At 37.4% G+C, this 18,484-nt stretch overlaps 1 protein-coding gene across 1 annotated transcript in view; it reads left to right on the forward strand.

Moving 5' to 3' along the window:
* The window catches only part of HHIP (hedgehog interacting protein), an 89,085-nt gene that overhangs the window by 60,973 nt on the left and 9,628 nt on the right, over window positions 1-18,484 (forward strand). The window contains exons 8-11 of the mRNA XM_047092160.1: window positions 1,969-2,090; window positions 4,359-4,482; window positions 5,449-5,579; window positions 8,715-8,796. Coding sequence (XP_046948116.1) covers window positions 1,969-2,090; window positions 4,359-4,482; window positions 5,449-5,579; window positions 8,715-8,796 — 459 coding nt within the window. The remainder of the gene's footprint in view (window positions 1-1,968; window positions 2,091-4,358; window positions 4,483-5,448; window positions 5,580-8,714; window positions 8,797-18,484) is intronic.

Raw genomic sequence — 18,484 nt, forward strand, 5'->3', positions numbered from 1 at the left:
TGGCTAAAAGTAAAGCTGACTTGTGTTAAGTACCTTGGGGCAGAGTGCTGAACTCAGTATCTTACGCACATTATCTCATTTGTGACATTCAGCAGTACTCTGAGGTCCTGCTGACATTAGATACCACTCTTTTTCTTTCTTTTTTTTTAAAGACTTCAATTTTAAAGACGGCAACATTGGGCAGAAGGTACAGAGATTTCCCACATGTCCGCTGCCCCCACACATGCCCAGCCTCCCCATTAGCAACATCCCCACCAGAGTATTCCATGTGTTACAATGGATGAACCTACATGGACACATCATTATCACCCAAAGTCCAAAGTTTACATTAGGGTTCACTGGGGATTGTATGTTCTGTGGACTTGGACAGATGTATAAGGACCAGTACCCATGTGTACCCACCTCTTTTTTTTTTTTTTCTGAAAAGAAACTAAAGGTTAGAAAGGTCAAGTGGTTCCCAGTGGACATAGTATTCAGACAGAGGTAGGCCTGATGGCATCCGGCATCTCCACCTTTGGGAGACCTGGCCTTTTCTTCCAGATTTGTTCTTTTCTTGATAGAAAGTGGTCAAACCTTCTTTTGTCATAGTTCCTCCATCTTAAAAAGAAAGGCAAGATGGGAAAATGTTCTCCCCATCCATGGATTTAGTTCCACCTTAAGTCACATCACGTCTGTGTCATGTTCCCTGCCAGGCATTGTACTCTGTGAATCGTTGAATTAAAGACAATAAAGGGACTGTTGCCACGGAACAACTAACTCATCTTTGGCAGGTCAGGCTTAGAGTTTCCCTATTATGAATGGGATCATTTGGATGCAACAGTTTTTATTTTGTGGCTGTTATTGTTGTTGAGATGATTGCTGTGTGTGACTCTTAACATGTCTTAAGCCCCAGAACCTACTCCCGGGTTGTTTTGTTTTCTAGTTTATTTAGTAGCCCCAAAGATTTGGTTTGGTTGTTAAGTCATTAATGTATTTTGTTGACCTAAAGGAGTGATTCTCAATGGGATTATTTTGCCCCCAGAGAATATTTGGCAATGCCTAGAAACATTTTTGCTTTTCACAACTCTGGAGGAGGGGTTCATGCCACCGACATGCTGCTAAACGTTGTACATGCTCAGTACAGAACCTCCTCCTTCCAGTTTCCCGCTCAAAGAATGGTCTGACTCAAAATGTCAAGAATGTCAAAGTTGAGAAACCTGAAAACAAAGCAACACTGTTTTCCACATTTGTGAGAACTTCAGAAGTAATTATATTATACAGCTTCATTCTTCTTGCAACCCAAACTCCACATGCCCAGTCCCTCATTGACTTAAACATTCAACACATATTGAGCCCCTTTGATATTCTTGGGTTTGAATTAGGTAACAGAAACACAGTGATAAAGAAGTTGGAAGGGGTCCCTGCGCTAATGGAGTTGACAGTTGGTGGCTTAAGTCATAGAAATATTCTAACCCCAGATTGGGGGTGACGTGAAGACACAGTCAATATAACATAAAAGACTTCAGGGGTTGTGGGGACCAGCTTTATTTTATACCTTACATTGTAGTGCACGCTTTGCAGCTTGAGCTTTAGAATATAGCCATTCCATGTAAAAACACAGAACAAAGACCAAAACGAAGTCTGTTTTGTGTATTGCAGATGTGAGTTGCTGCTGCTGAAGGTTCTCCTACCTTCCCAGCATATTATATATGCGATAGTCCTTAATAACAGCACCAACAAATGTTTCAAGTCAGTGTGTATGTTCATACTAGCGAGAGATACCAAGGAATATTAGGAAATATTCTCCAGAGATCATTTAGCTTCAGCAGAGTGAACAAACAAATCAGGATGTTTCTGCTGAGGATCCAAAGGAAATAGCCCATAGGGTCCTTGCCAGCCCACCAAGGGGTTCCTCTGTCAGGAATCTCCAGTCTCAGTTTAGAAAATACCCTGGTAGGAATTCATGGATGTCTCCTTTTTGTTATGCAGATGTGCTGTTGATCGACATCCCACTGATATAAACATCAATTTAACAATACTTTGTTCAGACTCCAATGGAAAGAACAGATCATCAGCCAGAATCCTACAGATAATAAAGGGGAAAGACTATGGTAAGTAGAACATAATTTGTTGATTTGGCTTTAATTCGGGCTTTGTTTTACTTTAGCATATTCATTGAAGAGAAAAGGATTTCTACAAAATGAGCTTTTGGGAAGGCATAAACACACTGACCCAACAGTGGTAAGCGAGTAAATTGCACACGTTTTTAAAGGTCCAGTGACTCTTATGAGCCCCAGGAATTCCATTTGGGTAATTATCTTTCCAGTGGATTAAACTGTGCTCTGTAGGTGCAAAAAATTTAATGGACCTTCAAAAATTAGCTGTTTATATTTTGCTCCTCTGAGAGTCAAGATGAGTAACTTCTAATATAAGGCAGAACTTGTCATAACATCTTATATACAGTGGAAAAAAACAAGTTAAAGGTAAGAAATTCCTCAATCCCCAATATTCTAGTCTCAACAATTAGAAAAATTGTGTTTCAAATAGTAATGTAATTTCTTTAAGATACCCATTGTAGAAGAAAACAAAGTAATTGACATGTAAAAACATGTTATTTACCCACGTCATGAAAATGGAATGTTTAGACATTACTTTTACTAACATGATTACTAGAATGTTTTAGAGATATATATACAAAATAAAGTTGGATAATAATGAAGTCCAAAAATCTTAATATTTTTCAGTGTTTTATTATTTACTCTTTTTGGAGGAAGCAATATATCAAAATTATTATGATTCAGGGAACACAGTAGATTAAGATTATTAAATTGATTGCTTCTTCTATTTACTCATTCAATACAGATATTTATTTAGGACCAGGAATGAAGCAGCTGTGTTAGTTCATGTGGTATTCAGTTATTTTACTTTATTTTTTTTTTCAGGTATTCGTGTGTGCGCGCACACACATCTTATAAAAGCCAAACCAAAGAATAATGTGGTTTGGGAAAAAAATCTCATGAGTCACTAGTTTGATGGAATTTTGGCTATATTTGTAGATTAAACTAAATTCTCTAATCACATTAATTGGGCCTCAGCTGAAACTGGCTACAATATTGATAGCCTTATATTTATGTTTTCAAAACACATCCATAGAATCCCCTCACAATGTATACATATATCAAATCACCACAATGTATACTTTAAATATTTTATAATTTTATTTGTTATCTTTACTTCAGTAAAGCGGAAAACAGAAACGAGGACAAAATAACCACGTGTCAGTACTGACTACATGCCAGCCCCTGTAGTAACATTATAAATTTGATTCATTTCATTCACGGAACAACTCCGTGTGATAGGCACTATTATTGGCCACATTGTACAGATGGGGAAACTGAGACACAAAAAGGTTAATTATCATACAACGTAAGTGGCAGGGCCTGGATTTAAACCCAAGCTGACTGACTCCAGAGTTCATGACCTGGAAGTTATGCTTCCTTGCAGTGCACTAGTTAAAACTTAATCTTTCCTACTTTTTATAATATATTCACCCTAATTACATGGGAAGGGACAATTACTTTAAAATTACTGTCTCTCCACCAAAGTTTTTGCCTAAAATACTGCCTGTTGATAGTGACTTATTTGACATTAAGCACATAAGTAGCAATTTTCAGATTAATTTGCAACTGGCTTTAGATCTTTTCCATTGCAATTAGTGTACATGAATTCAAGTATATAATGGCATGCAAGGAAAGATTGAGATATGTGACTATACACATGTAATTTTAAAAAGAATGGCTGCAATAGACTTTGTTAACCATACAACTCTATAAACAAAACTCTTTAAATAGTTTAAATGAAGATATTACTTGAGTGATAATGTTTTTAAATATACAAATGCGGTTTTAAGGACCTTTTATTTCCGTTAAAATATGAACTCTCCAACATTTTATATAACTTGACAGAAGTCTGGATTAATTTACTACATATATGCAGAAGCATTTCTACAAAAAAAATCAACACAAAAAAATTATAATTTTTTAAAGGTCTTTGGTTCTTAAGTAAATAACCATGATTTCCACAATATCCAGATTCTAATGTCACTGAAAATTTGGTATGTGTGACAATTATAACAGCAAAGCATTCACAGAGCATTCCCGTTTCAGTACGATGCACATGGAGAGTCTTAATATTTGATATGGTTTAAGCAACGGGAATTATTTCTACTAAATATCTACAACAAGGGTTCTGCTTGTGTACTGTGGAACATACTTCAAATGTAAAATAAATGACCATAATAGTATTACTTGGCCTACATTACTTTTATTTCATAAAAAATATGTTTCATTTGATCTAATGTTACATTTATTTCTTTCCAGAAAGTGAGCCATCACTTTTAGAATTCAAGCCATTCAGTAATGGTCCCTTGGTGGGTGGATTTGTTTACCGAGGATGCCAGTCTGAAAGACTGTATGGAAGCTATGTGTTTGGAGACCGGAATGGGTAGGTTTCCTGGTACCATAATTTCATGTATCAAATGACATATCCATCAATTAGTGGGCAAACTGCCATAAAATATTCAAATGATTGTCTCCCTTTGGGGGTCAGGTCAGGTACACACATAAAGACTATTATTTTCTTTTAGTTCATTATCTATGGTGGTTTTGTTAAAGAACTTCCTAAGAGATGCTTTTTAAACAAATTTGATTAAATTCATAATATAATTTTTAAGAGCAGAGAGGTCTTCATATGGACTTTGCATATGATGTAAGCTTTTCCCTTCATCCTTAACATAAATTTACCATGATAATGAGTTACTTGAAAACTATTGTTATACACGAATTGTGCAAGTATTTTCCAAATTATTTGGAAATTGGAAGGCTAAGAATTTTTGTTTTTGCCATACTTTTTAGGACTTTTAACAATAGAACTCAGTTTGTCTTTATTGGTAAGAATACTACAAAGTTACATTTTAGCCTAATTTTTAGAGGTCACATTGTGGATAATTAGAAGGAACTCTATGATGAAACCCAAATTAAGAACCTTGTTTCCCGAGTCACTGGCATTCAGGCATATGGCAGAGCTGATATGCTTGGTCACTAAAAGGAACTAGAAAAGTGTACTGACCCCATGATCTTCCCCCTGTCCCTCTCTCTGATTAATAGCACAGCATGGAGTCTAGTCCTGGAGAGGAAGTATCATTCTCTGGATGAAGGGGAGGGCTTTTCTCATACTCAGGTACTTTTAGTGCCCCCCTCCAAACAAAATATTATCTTTAAGTACTTTCTCCCTACATGAGAATTTCAGAGTATTTGCACACATTATGGGCTATATTACTTTTCCTTTTAGAAGCCAGGTTCATGGCACAACAATTATTTATTGTGAACTTTATTCTAAGCCTTTTATTTATTTATTTTTTTAAGCAAACGCCTATTTTCACTGTAAGTTTACGGTATGTTTTCGTTGTAGGAATTTCTTAACCCTCCAGCAAAGTCCCGTGAGCAAGCAATGGCAAGAAAAACCACTCTGTCTCGGCAACAGTGGTTCCTGTAGAGGTTACTTTTCAGGTCACATCTTGGGATTTGGAGAAGATGAATTAGGTACTGTACAAACCATTTCTATTAAGTTGCTTTCTCACTCCCTTGCCCAAGAGGCTTTGTTTTAATAAGAAGAACAATCTTGTCCTCCATTTGCTGACAATGGTAACCTGCAGCAAAGATGACCCACTGTGGAGGTTAGAGATGGCCCGGTCACGTGTTCTTTCCCAATGAGCTTTCTTTTAAAAAGCTCTTTAAAAAAGCTTTCTTAAAAAAAAGCATCTTTTAGTCTTATCTCCACTTCAGAAATATAAAAGTAACAAAGCAGGAAAATGGAAGGCAAGAACAAAAGAGAATTTTTGAGACCTAAAGAGAAAATCTTAAATATCTACTTAAACTTTAAGTAAAGCTGTGTCATTTGTTTCTATTCTCTATCTGAAAGCCTTTCCATGTCTCTTGGAACAAATTTTTAAAAAATTGTTGCAATCTGAGTCTCACCTTATCCTCTATTTCTGATTTTTTTTAATCCATTGGGACATGCAATTTGTGTAAGATAAGCTGAAGTTTTAGATCTGCTTTCCAACAGAATAAAAATGATCTTCTGAATGACAATCTATGGGATAACACATAATATGTTTGTTCATATTTTATCAAAATGTATGTAACTTACAAGCAAATAGAAGTTGAAATTGGAATGCGATCAAAGAGAAAAAATGCTACTGATTTTAAATTATAGAGATAAACATAGCTTTCATAATGACACTGTTTAAAGGTCAGCACCCAAACAAACCATGGCTACTATGCTCCCCCAGGCTGAGAGATGAATTTTAGGTGTTAAGAAAGAAGAGTTGTGTTTCCCATCTGAATCCGAATATTTTCTCTAGAAGTCCAGCTTTGGTTTTATTACATCAAATGGGGAATTCATAAGTAAATAGTTTTATGCCATTCACTTAGTTTAACAAGGGACTTAACATGGATTTCAGAGCCACAGGAATACAATGATTTAAAGAAGAGAAGTCCAATCTGTTCTTTTCTTGTTCCGACATTGAAAACATTTACAATTAATTTTCCCTTGGTATCTCCTAGCCCGCTCAGAAAAACCAAAGAGATACCCTTTTCCACTGAAATACTCTGTAATGTAATTTAAATTTCATTGGCAAACCCTGGTTTTAAAATATAAATGAGGATTAAATTGTTTGTGGCAGAGTTACAAATGAATATTTAGATGTTGTGACTGAATCATTCTGAGTTCCCCAGACCTTACTGCAAATGACTCACCATCAATCATCCTGTTAGTGTCACCACCGTTGGTCAAAATATCCAAACATCTATCTGCACTTAATACTATGTTGGGAGTAGACCTAACAAATGAAGCATATACAATCCTTACTGTCAAAAGCTACAGCATCGTGTATACTTTATAATTAAAATTAAACTGGCTTTCACTGAATTATGCCTTAATGTGATACTCTTTGGCTTTAATTAAGAGCCCTATGGTGGTGCCTGGCTGGCTCAGTTGGGGGAGCATCCAACTCTTGATCTCGGAGGCATGAGTTCAAGCTTCACGTTGGGTGTAGAGATTACTTAAGAGGGCACCTGGCTGGCAAAGCCTGAGGAGCATCCAACTCTTGATTTCAGGGTCGTGGGTTCGAACTCCATGTTGGGTGTACACATATGTATGTGTGTGTGTGTGTGTGTGTATATATATATATATATATATATATATATATATATAAAGAGAGAGAGAGAGACATATCTATCTATATATAGTGTCAACTGGTAAATGCTTTGGAGAAAAGTCCCATTGTGAAGAGGGTTGGGAGCAGTGCAATTTTAAATAGTGCAGTCAGAAAAGATGATATTTATGTACAGACTTGAAGGGGGAAAGAAAAGCCAACCTAGTGGAGATCTAGTGAAGGACAGGAGGCTGGGACAACTTGGGACAGATGCTGTGACAGGTAGAGCCTGGAACAGAAGCTGAGATAGGAACTGAGTCAGGAGCCTGACGAAGAGCCTGAAACTGGGGGGGCCTCCTTAGACAGGAGCCTGGCACAGGTGCTGCCTCATGTGTACAAAGCCAGGAGGCCACTGTGGCTAGGAAGGAGTGAACAAGAGGGTGAAGCATAGCACATGAGGTCAGAGCAATAAGGGGAGGCATTATAGGCCACTGCCAGGACTTACTTTTGCTCTGAGAGAGATTAGAAGCCATTGGAAGTACTGAAACAAAAAGGAACGTGATCCAACTCAAATGATGTAACTTGCTTTAAGGATTTTCTGTGGATGGTATATTGAAATTAAACATGGAAGAACAAGGGAGAAGCAGAGAGATCAGTTAGGAGGCTCCTGCCCTAATCCAGGACACACTGGTATCTGCTTGTTCTGGAACAGTAGTAGGATGTGGAGACAAGTGACTGAATTCTGGATGCACTGTGAAAGTAGACTTGTGAGACTCTCATAATCTTTTTTTTTTTTAATGTTTATTTTTGAGAGAGAGAGAGAGAGAGTAGGGGAGGGGCAGAGAGAGAGAGAGAGAGAGAGAGAGAGAGACAGAATCTGAAGCAGGCTCCAGGCTCTAAGCTGTCAGCACAGAGCCTGATACGGGGTTCGGACCCACCAATTGTGAGATCATGACCTGAGCCGAAGTTGGATGCTTAACCGACTGAGCCACCCACGTGCCCCAGAGACTCTCATAATCTTTAGGCAAGTGATTTTCTTGAGGCTGTGAGGAGATATATAGAGAGATACAGATACATGACATATACATGCGCATGCACATACACACATATACATACACATACATATATACATATGTACATACATACGTATACATATGTACAAATAGATACAAAAATAAATATAAAATACCCATTTATTGGGATATCTGGGTGCCTTAGTTGGTTAAGCCAACTTGGACTCAGGTCATGATCTCATGGTCTGTGGATGTGAGCCCCATGTTAGGCTCTGTGCTGACAGCTCAGAGCTTAGAGCCTGCTTCAGATTCTGTGTCTCCCTCTCTCTCTGCCCCTCCCCTGTTCACACTCTGTCTCACTCTCTTTTTCTCAAAAATAAATAAACGTTAAACAAATTGAATAAATAAAACAAAATATCTATTTATTTACATGAAATAATCTGCTTCGACAATAGGAAGTAAGACTTTATAATACTGTAAATTAACTTACTGTATTTCACTTTTCACAGGTGAAGTTTACATTCTATCAAGTAGTAAAAGTATGACCCAGACTCACAATGGAAAACTCTACAAAATTGTAGATCCCAAAAGGTGAGATCTCTTTATATTCCTTTAAGTCAAGTAGTTTGTCCAAGTTGTTTTAGTGTCTTCACATTGAGGATGATGAATTGCAATTAGCAATCAACAAAGATGAACACTTCTGCCTTGTCCATATGCCAAGTGCTATCCTGGGAGAACCCTCCACTCCAGTCTATGAGGGCTAGACTTGACCCTGCTGAACTTTATAAGCCCCATTGTGTCCACATACTCATGTCATTCTTGTTGCCATCGGAGAGCAACTTTCGATTTGTGGAATCAGCATCCTCAGTTACACGCCAGAAGAGGACCCTAATGTGAAAGGTATTGGCTTTCATGTTGGAAGCAATAAACCTTCCTCTTTCTAGAAAACTAGAAACATATTGGCAGACATTATAGCTATTCAGTATGATTTTTTTTTGTCAGGTAATCAAGATAAGCTATTTGGCAGTTTCAACATCTGAGCCTCATTTCAAAACTATCTGGAAGCTCACAGCTGCCATGCAGGCTAATGTGACTAAACAAATGGAAACTAAAGAAATGTTGTCATTTACTGCAGCAAGAAGAAGATTTGATGTTTAATCTTCTATTTTTATTTTTTTAATGTTTATTTATTTTTCAAAGAGAGACAGAGACAGAGCATGAGCAGGAGAGGGGCAGAGAGAGACAGAATCTAAAGCAGGCTCCAGGCTCTGAGCTGTCAGCACAGAGCCCCACGCGGGGGCTCCAACTTGTGAACTGCGAGATCATGACCTGAGCCGAAGTCAGATGTTTACCTGACTGAGCCACCCAGGCATGCCTAATTTTTATTTTTTTAATGTTTATTTATTTATTTTGAGAGAGACAGAGAATATGAGCGGGGGAGGGGCAGAAAGAGAGGGAGAGAGAAAGTCCCAAGCAGGCTCCAAGTTGTCAGTGCAGAGCCTAACAAGGGGCTGGATCTCAAGAACCATGAGATCATGACCTGAGCTGAAATCAAGAGTTGGACTGAGCTATCCAGGTGCCCCAAATGTTTAATCTTTTAAATAACATATTTATCCCCCTTGCTCTTTTCCACCGACACATCACAACATTGTTATCTTGAATCATAATTAGTCAGTTCTTAATTTCATGGATAAGTCGGAACTATCAGAAGCTGATAAAATTATATACTGTCAAATAGATATTAGCCATGAGTTTAGAAATAACTGTTACAGAACCTAGGTGTCCTCAAATACCACTACTGTTGAATGCACTGTTGCCAGACTCTAGCTCCACCAGGGTGTGAATTTCAAAATCTTTCTGTATTAACTTATCTTCCTGAGCCCATTTGCGTATTTAAATTCCCAAATTTCACATCTCTTTAAAAAAATTTTTTTAATGTTTATTTATATTTGAAGGAGAGAGAGACAGAGAGTGAGCGGGGAGGGGCAGAGAGAGAGGGAGACACAGAATCCAAAGCAGGCTCCAGGCTCCGAGCTGTCAGCACAGAGCCCTACGTGGGGCTTGAACCCTCAAGCTGTAAGATCATGACCTGAGCTGAAGTCGGACACCCAACCACCTGAGCCACCCAGGGGTCCCTCACGTCTCTTTTAGAAGAATAAATTCCAATATCTAAAAAGTTTGCTAAAAGCAAATTTACACTTTAAAATATTATCTGTAAGTTATAGTGTATGTTTTTCCCCCAGAAAACAAAATAGAGTTTTGTCCTCTTCCCATACCACAAAACACTTTCTTGAGAAAAGTGTAAGTTAACATTGGTACTACAGAACAAAAAAAAAAAGGAGTGATCAGTCCTAAATGGTCTCTTGGCGTATCATTTTCTTCCACGATAAGAGAAGCACCTATTTATATGTTGTAGATCTTTTCCTCCTTGGATGTGAAACGAATGTCCTCTTTGTGAAAAGCAAAGTGATGAATGAAAAAAATAACAGGCATTTCAGTGGTGGTTGAAGTTGGCAATATTAAGAACAAAAATCAAGCTAACGTTAATTCACAAAGTAAGCATTCTAATGATTCATAATGGTGTCTGTCTAGGGATTTCACTCAGATCTAATGCCCTTCGTTTCAAAATAGTCATTGTTATTTCATTAGGTTTGTCAAAGCTGATATGCTTTTACAAGCTTCCTGGTAGTCTTATAATGAATTCTTCCTCCTTCTCACAAAATCTTTCTCTCGTCATCTGGATTGTTTAGTCTGCTGGTGGTGAGCTGAGGTGAATTTTACACCTTCAATCCATTATTCGTGTCTAATTAGCAGGGTTTCCATAAGGGACCTTGGCTTTGTGATCTGAGGGCCTCCTCTAGTAGGGTGGTCTCAGAGTGACATACCTGAAAAGTCCTGACTTCTCATTACAGTGCCTGTTTCTGCTGAGTCCTGTCATGTGTGGGGCCAGGGTTCAGATGTGTGTTTGGTTTTCAGAAGGTGGGGGTAGTAACAGTCCCAAACACACTGTCCTTGTACACAGGCATGGACATAAATTTTAAGATTAAACCAACTATAAGAAAACAAATGTTTTCATAAACATTTGTTGGGAGCCTCATGCTGTTTCAATTTGGATGCCAACGTTTATTATTATAGTATTTCTCCCTAGATGAGTTGAAGTTCTATAGAAGCAGACCCTTTAGTGTACGTGAACGGGATTATTTTAGAAACGTGAGCTAATTACTAGCTTAACATTGTTCAGGATGTCTGCTTGAGAGCCAAATTGTTTCTCCAAAACTTTTGAGAGAGAATTTGAAGAAAGAGCCTCATGAACTAAAGAAAACAATAGATAGACATTTCTTGTTATACCTAAAATCTAACTCAAATTAAAATCTTAGGTTAATTGTATTCTTGTGGAGGAGTTCCCAGACTTGTAACAATAATGTTTTCAGAATCATTACTTTCAAACAGCACTTGACTCATGGTCCTAGAAGAGAATAACACCAAATTATAAAATTTTTATATTCTATATTACATGTCATAGAAATTACATTCTTACTCACTATAAGATTTATGTTTTTTGTTTTTCCCTGCACATACACACACACACACTCACATATAACAAAGACGAGAGAGTTTAAAAACCATATGTAACATTCTTAAGTCATTTTGGCAAAACTAGATTAGGTTACAGCATTAACCTCAGTCTACAAGGACAATTTGGCCTAATGCTATTTGTTACATAAGCATTTACGTAAGCTTAAAATTATTTTACACTGGGCATCCTTCTCAGAAAAGGATGGCAAGATAACCTGTTAGAAAAATCAAAACTCATTATTTATCATTTAAAAACATGCAAATTCAATAACACTACAACCAGGTTTTCCTAAACGTTAACTAGAACTCAGGAGTCATTTAAGGGAAAAGTAGAGAAAGAATGAATTTTCCTTCATGTTAGAACATTGAGGGGCACCTGGGTGGCTCAGTCAATTAAGTGTTCGACTTCGGCTCAGGTCATGATCTCTCAGTCCATGAGTTCGAGCCCCGCGTCGGTCTCTGTGCTGACAGCTCAGAGCCTAGAGCCTGCTTCAGATTCTGTGTCTCCCTCCATCTCTGCACCGCCCCTGCTGGCACTCTGTCTCTCTCTCAAAAATGAATAAGCATTAAAAAAGTAAAAAGAACATTGAACACACTTCAGGAATATTGTCAAAGTTGAACCACTTGCATCTCGTGACAGAGTGGAGTTAGGATCAAGTCAATACCAATCACCCAGCTTCCTGAGTCAACTCACTGGATCCCCAAAAGTCTCTAATATTGGGTCCTGCCTGCCCCATCTAGGGGACCTCCTTTGGCCAACAGTTCCAGAAAACAGATTTCAATACACTGAGTATAAGAGGTGGGCAATAATTTTAGTTTCACCAAAATTTAGTGCCATCTAAGACTAATCAAGACTAGGAACGAGTCCATCTTGTCAGGACACAGAGTCAACTGGTCTTGTCTCTGAATTTTCCTTACCGAAGGACCCTGCATGAAGTTATTTAACTCTACTGTGCCCCTTTGCTCATCAAGAGAGTACAGCTGATCATTCTGCCCCTTCCTCATTTCTGTGGAGTGCCTTTGAAGATAGTTAAATAATACATTTAGAACATAGTGAATTCTGTAGTATTGTTGGTATTCATCCTATGCATTCAAGAATTATTTTCATGTGGAGCCCTTGGCTGGCTCAGTCGGAAGAGCGAGCGACCCTTGATCTCAGGGTCGTGAGTTTGAGCCCCGCGTTGGGTGTAGAGATCACTTAAATAAAACCTTAAGACAAAAACATGTATATAAAAAAAAGAATTATTTTAAGGTGATCTCTTCCATTTTCAGGATCTCTTCCCCAAATTGGGGTAAAGATGTTGGTGGAGCTTTCAAGAGCTCTTAATACTTAGTTTCCAAATGTCCAAGCATCATGCCCTGGTTGCTTGCTCTGAATTAAATCTTTTCAGAACCAAACAAATGCTCCTGTGGGGTGGAAATTAAAGAATTCTAACAGTTACATACCGTCCAAGATTTATTTTTATAGAACCTAATTTTTTTTCATACTGCTGCCAAAGATTCTTTAATTTTTGTGTCAGATGAACTGAAACCAAATGACCCCCCCTTTTTTTTTTATTTTGAAACATTTCCAGGGTTATTTCTCCGGGAATCTGTAAAACAAAATTCTTCCTAATCATATTGATTTAATTACCATGTAGCCAGTCTTGCTCTATTTTAACATAGTGCTTATCTGTTATCCAACCACGTCACACAAGACCATTCCCTTAAGAGGTCTACAAATTAACAATGCAAATTCCAGGCTTCAGAAGTCATCTTATAGAAACGTTGTATCTTCAGACTCCTGCAGTGACCAGTACCAAAAACTGCTCCCCATGCCTCCTCCCCATTTCTCCCCTCCATGGCCCTACTTACTGCCTTTTGTTTATTTTTTTCTTAATATCCTCATCCTACTCCTTATTATCCTGGATGCTGAAGAATACTTAAAAAAAAAATCACTTCATAAGAGGAAATCAGTTGTTTATCCTTCGCATATGTCTCAGGGAGCCTGCACGCAGCCCTGCCATCCTAAGGAAAGTCACACATAATAGAGAGGCTTTAGCCCAATAAGCCAGTCTAGTCCCAATTCATCAGTCAAAGTTTTATGCAAGTGGCCCCCCTAGGTTGATAAATCCCCACAGTGCCTGTTGACCCAGCTGCCGAGTCCTCTTGCCGCAGGCGGTGTTTTCATGGCCACCCTGACAGTAATACAAACTGTTTAGCAGCTCCATTGACCTTTCAACTATTAACAGGGACACAGGCTCCACTAGGGACTAGTTTTCAAACATGACAGAATTTCTTAACAGTAAAGGTCATGAACAAGTATATGCCCTATAAAAATCCATTCAGCATGGTGGATTTGAAGTCTAAAAGACAAGGATGCATGTTTTACATGTTTGTTATTATTCTTCTTCTACATATCGGATAACTACAAATGGATATATTCTTATCTGCCAGCTTGTATTTTATTCTTAATGAGCTATACTTTATGTTGCGATGCATAACACACTTTTGACTGACAAATCCTTTCTAAGCTGCTGTATAGCATTTGAAATTTTGAGGATAATATTACAAAAGAATGGGATAAGATCAAACTAAAAACTTTTATGAATGAAGGAGCATGCATGCATAATGTATGGTAATGACCTAAGAATAACTGGAATTTTGGTCATACTTTACTAAGATTTGCATATGGATACATATGCACACACATTTAAGCCCACTCAGGTAAGCCACACCCTGCTGCTTAGAACCCCCACCTATTTCAAAATAAATAGAAAATATTATTTAATAATTTATGAAAAAAAATCATTGTCGCTTAAAATGCTTCTATAAGGCGTTCTTTCTCTCTCTCTCTTTCACTCTGTCTCTCTCTCTCTCCGTATATATACACATATATATCTCCATATATATACACACACACACACATATATATATACATATGTATATCCATATATGTGTGTGTGTGTGTGTGTGTGTATCTTATTTCCTGGAGATGTGACATATGACCACAGCATTCAAGGGAATTTTCTGCTTTATACTAATTGTAGTCTCTCTTAAACTATCAGTTTTGAAATGTTGAAATATCAATTCCTAGAATTAATTGTACAGATTGCAATGAAGACTTCATTGCCACCGAAAATGAAAAATATGAATAATGAAGAATATATTCTTCAAAATAAGACTCTTTTGTTGAGTAGAAAATTCTTTTTTTTTAATTTTTTTGTTTGTGTTTATTTATTTTTGAGAGAGAGAGAGAGAGCATGAGCAGGGGAGGGGCAGAAAGGGAGACACAGAATCTGAAGCAGGCTCCAGGCTCTGAACTGTCAGCACAGAGCCCAACACGGGGCTTGAACCCATGAACCATGAGATCATGACCTGAACCAAAGTCGGAAGTTCAACTGACTGAGCCACCCAGGCGCCCCAAGAGTCGAAAATTCTTAAAAGCTTTTCTTTTTAATTCCCATGTTACTCCCCTGCCTAGGGCAATGGTGAAGTCAGATATTATTAGATCTCCTGAATATTTTGTAGTTTCATTGTAAGGCAATGTGTCATCAGATATTGCAGTAATTGAGATAAAAGCAGATTTAACCTTGCATAAAACAGTTCCATCAATTTGTAAAAAGATGTTTTCTAGAGGAAGGTGTACTTATTTATTTATTTATTTAAGATTTTATTTTTAAGTAATCTCTACACCCAATATGGGGCTTGAACTTACAGCTTCAAGATCAAGATTCTCATGCTCTGTCAACTGAGCCAGCCAGGTATCCTGAGAAAGATGTATTTTTTAAAGGAAAAACTTCATCTTAGCATCTTTTCCTTTCCCCCTGCCTTTTTTTTTACTAATTCAAAAAAAATCTGTTGCTTACACGACTTGTTTTTGTCAACATTGACAAATGAATCAAAAAATGTAACAAAATTTGGGTATTTGTCACCCTCATGGTCTTGAAAGAGAATTTAAATCGACATTCTTCTGTTCTTTTAAAGACAGAAAGAAACTTGTGTTGAATTTTTGCTTCCCATTTAAAACGTTTAGTGATATTTAAAATTTCTGCCTTCCTATGATGTAAAATTAAAACACTGATACCTCTACAGCTTTATAAGTGAGAAAAAGATTTATTTATTTTTGGTGATTTCTGAAAGAAAATACTGTAGGCTTTTAAGTCTTTTGAATCATAATGTAATCAAGGTGTTTTAAATGCCTAGTTTCCCAATTACAGACATTTATTTAGTATCTAAGATTTCTTTTATTAATTGTGGTTTTATAAATTAAGTTTTTAAGTTAACAATTGCTTTTGAACATAAAATTCTGAACAGAGTAGATTTCCTTCTTTATATTAGGGAGCAATGGCATTGACTTTTCACTGTGCTTCAATTTTTCAGTTTTTATTTTTATCTTATCAAAGTATACTGTTACACTCCAGAATTAAATCAGGAGATTTAATCAATCTACAAGTATCTTTTACCTGTCTCCTGTGTTCAAGATGTTGTATTATGTGCTACAGAGGGAGGATATAAATGAGAATTTAGTCCCAACCTCTAAGGAGCTAATTTTTACCTTAAACTGGGAGATCACATACATTATCAAAAACATAAATAATATTATCTGAGATAAATAACACTTTGGGACAAAAAAAATTATGCGAGAACATTGTACACTGTAACTTACAGTATTAATAGTCCAGAAAGCTATGGATACTGAGATGGGTAAGATTCACCATGATTTGGCTCCCTGGCCCAGTCCGTTCTGCGTTCTGCTACACTGTGATTTTCTTTAACACTAACTCTCAGATAAAAGAGAACAATGACCATATAACATGGAAATTATGTAGTTTTTCAAGCAAGTAGGGCCATTATTAGAAGAAAAAGAACAAACCCTCAGGCTGGCTGTTGCAAAGGCAGAGGAGGCTTCTCAGCTCAGAGGTAAAATGAAAAATAAGTGCCTGCATGGGTGTTCCTCCCCAGAGATGCTTCCTGCAGCCCCTGCTCCATGCAGGTTGCACTTCCCAGGAGCTCACCACCATTTTGTTTTTGTGTGTCCCTAATCTCAGCTGAGGCAGCCTCCAGCTGTCCCAGCGCTCTCCCAAAGGTTCCAGGTTTTGTTTTTTTAGTGCTGTAGTTACAAAGTTGCACAGATCTTGAGGGATCTTCCCCAACCCTAGTCTTCACACAAATCCTATTATTTTTAGTATGCAGTTTTGTACCATAGAAGATTTTTCAGGAACGTGTACGTTGAATTAAAGTGGAAATGCCTATTTTTCTGTATTCACCGCTGATAATTGGGGTAGACCTGTTTCTGAATTTAGGACATTGAAAACATAATGCAATAGACATTGCAGGCAGTTTAAGAAAATTGGACTTTTTTTTTTTTCGGTAAAAGATGACATTATCATCTAGTTTCATTAATTATTTCTCCTAGGTTTTCCCTTTGAGGAAATACATAACTTTTCATTTCCCAATTTTTCCATGGAAATATATATACACTGAGTTAATCTGAGAAGTTGAATGAAGGAGACCCATATACCCTCATAGATACTTGTGTATTGTGGTGGTGGTATTTGGATGGTGAGATTAATAGGGGCTAAAATATGGGTACTTTGCTCCCTTTTTCCTTAAGAGGACCAGTTGAATGGAAAGAACACTACGCTAGGAGATAGTTCCAGACTACATGTAACTAGTTGCGTGAAAGCCATTTAATCTCTTTATACATGTACTGTGCCTGTAATTTGGGGAATAACAGGACTTGCCTTGCCTCATGAGGATAAAGTTGAATAGGAAATTACTGAAAAGTGTAAGTGGCTTCATTATTTGGTTTTATTATGGTTGCATCTTTAACCATAGAACAGAATTTAGTGATATTTGTGGAAGTTCTCATAATCTTATTAGCCCGAGGCAGCTAAACCTGTGGCTCCCTTCACCAAATCATCACTGCCTTTGCCCCTTTAGAATGTAGTGCTCACTCAATCCCAAACTGCCCAGGTATTAAAGCCAGTCAGCATGACTTCTGAGTGAGCATATGCTCAGCGTTTAACTTGCAAGACCTCGAAATGAAGACAACGTTAGTCTCAGAGAAAAAGGCCAAGGCCCAGCCCCATTTTTTCAGCACATTTCAGAACAGAGAAATGTAGTAGCAATTCAAAGCAATGTCTAGGGAAAAAAAAAAATGGCTTTATCCATCCTAAATTGAAATTCTAGAAATATACAGTACAAATTAAAAATTGTAATAGGATATGTAATGTACATAAGTTCAAAGCTATTCTCTTTCTTTTTCATGTTTATTTATTTATTTATTTGGGGGTGGGAGGGGCAGAGAGGCTTGAGAAAGAGAATCCCAAGCAGCCTCCATACTGTTAGTGCAGAGCTCCATCTCACAAACTGCGAGATCATGACCTGAGCCAATACCAAGAGTCAGATGCTTAACCAACTGAGCCATCCAGGTGCCCTCAGAGCTATTCTTGAATTTAAATTATCTTTCCCTTTACTCCAATATCAAGGTTGCTCAAGACATGTATAAAAAGATATTTCTGCAGCCTCCATGTAATATAATGTCAAGGACAGCATTCCTTAATGACATGTCAAATAGTACTTGAAAAATACTGTTAGGAAATGTATTCAGCCATCTACACTTCCATGAAGTCCCAGTGAGACCATTATTGCATGGCTATGTTTTTACCTGGCATTATGAATGTATAAGATTCCTTACAGTCAAATTGAATTTGTATAA

The sequence above is a fragment of the Lynx rufus genome, unplaced genomic scaffold (genome assembly GCF_022079265.1).
Source record: "Lynx rufus isolate CCGP_SWC_20201006 ecotype Redwood Valley unplaced genomic scaffold, mLynRuf1.p SCAF_3, whole genome shotgun sequence".
Classification (NCBI taxonomy): domain Eukaryota; kingdom Metazoa; phylum Chordata; class Mammalia; order Carnivora; family Felidae; genus Lynx; species Lynx rufus.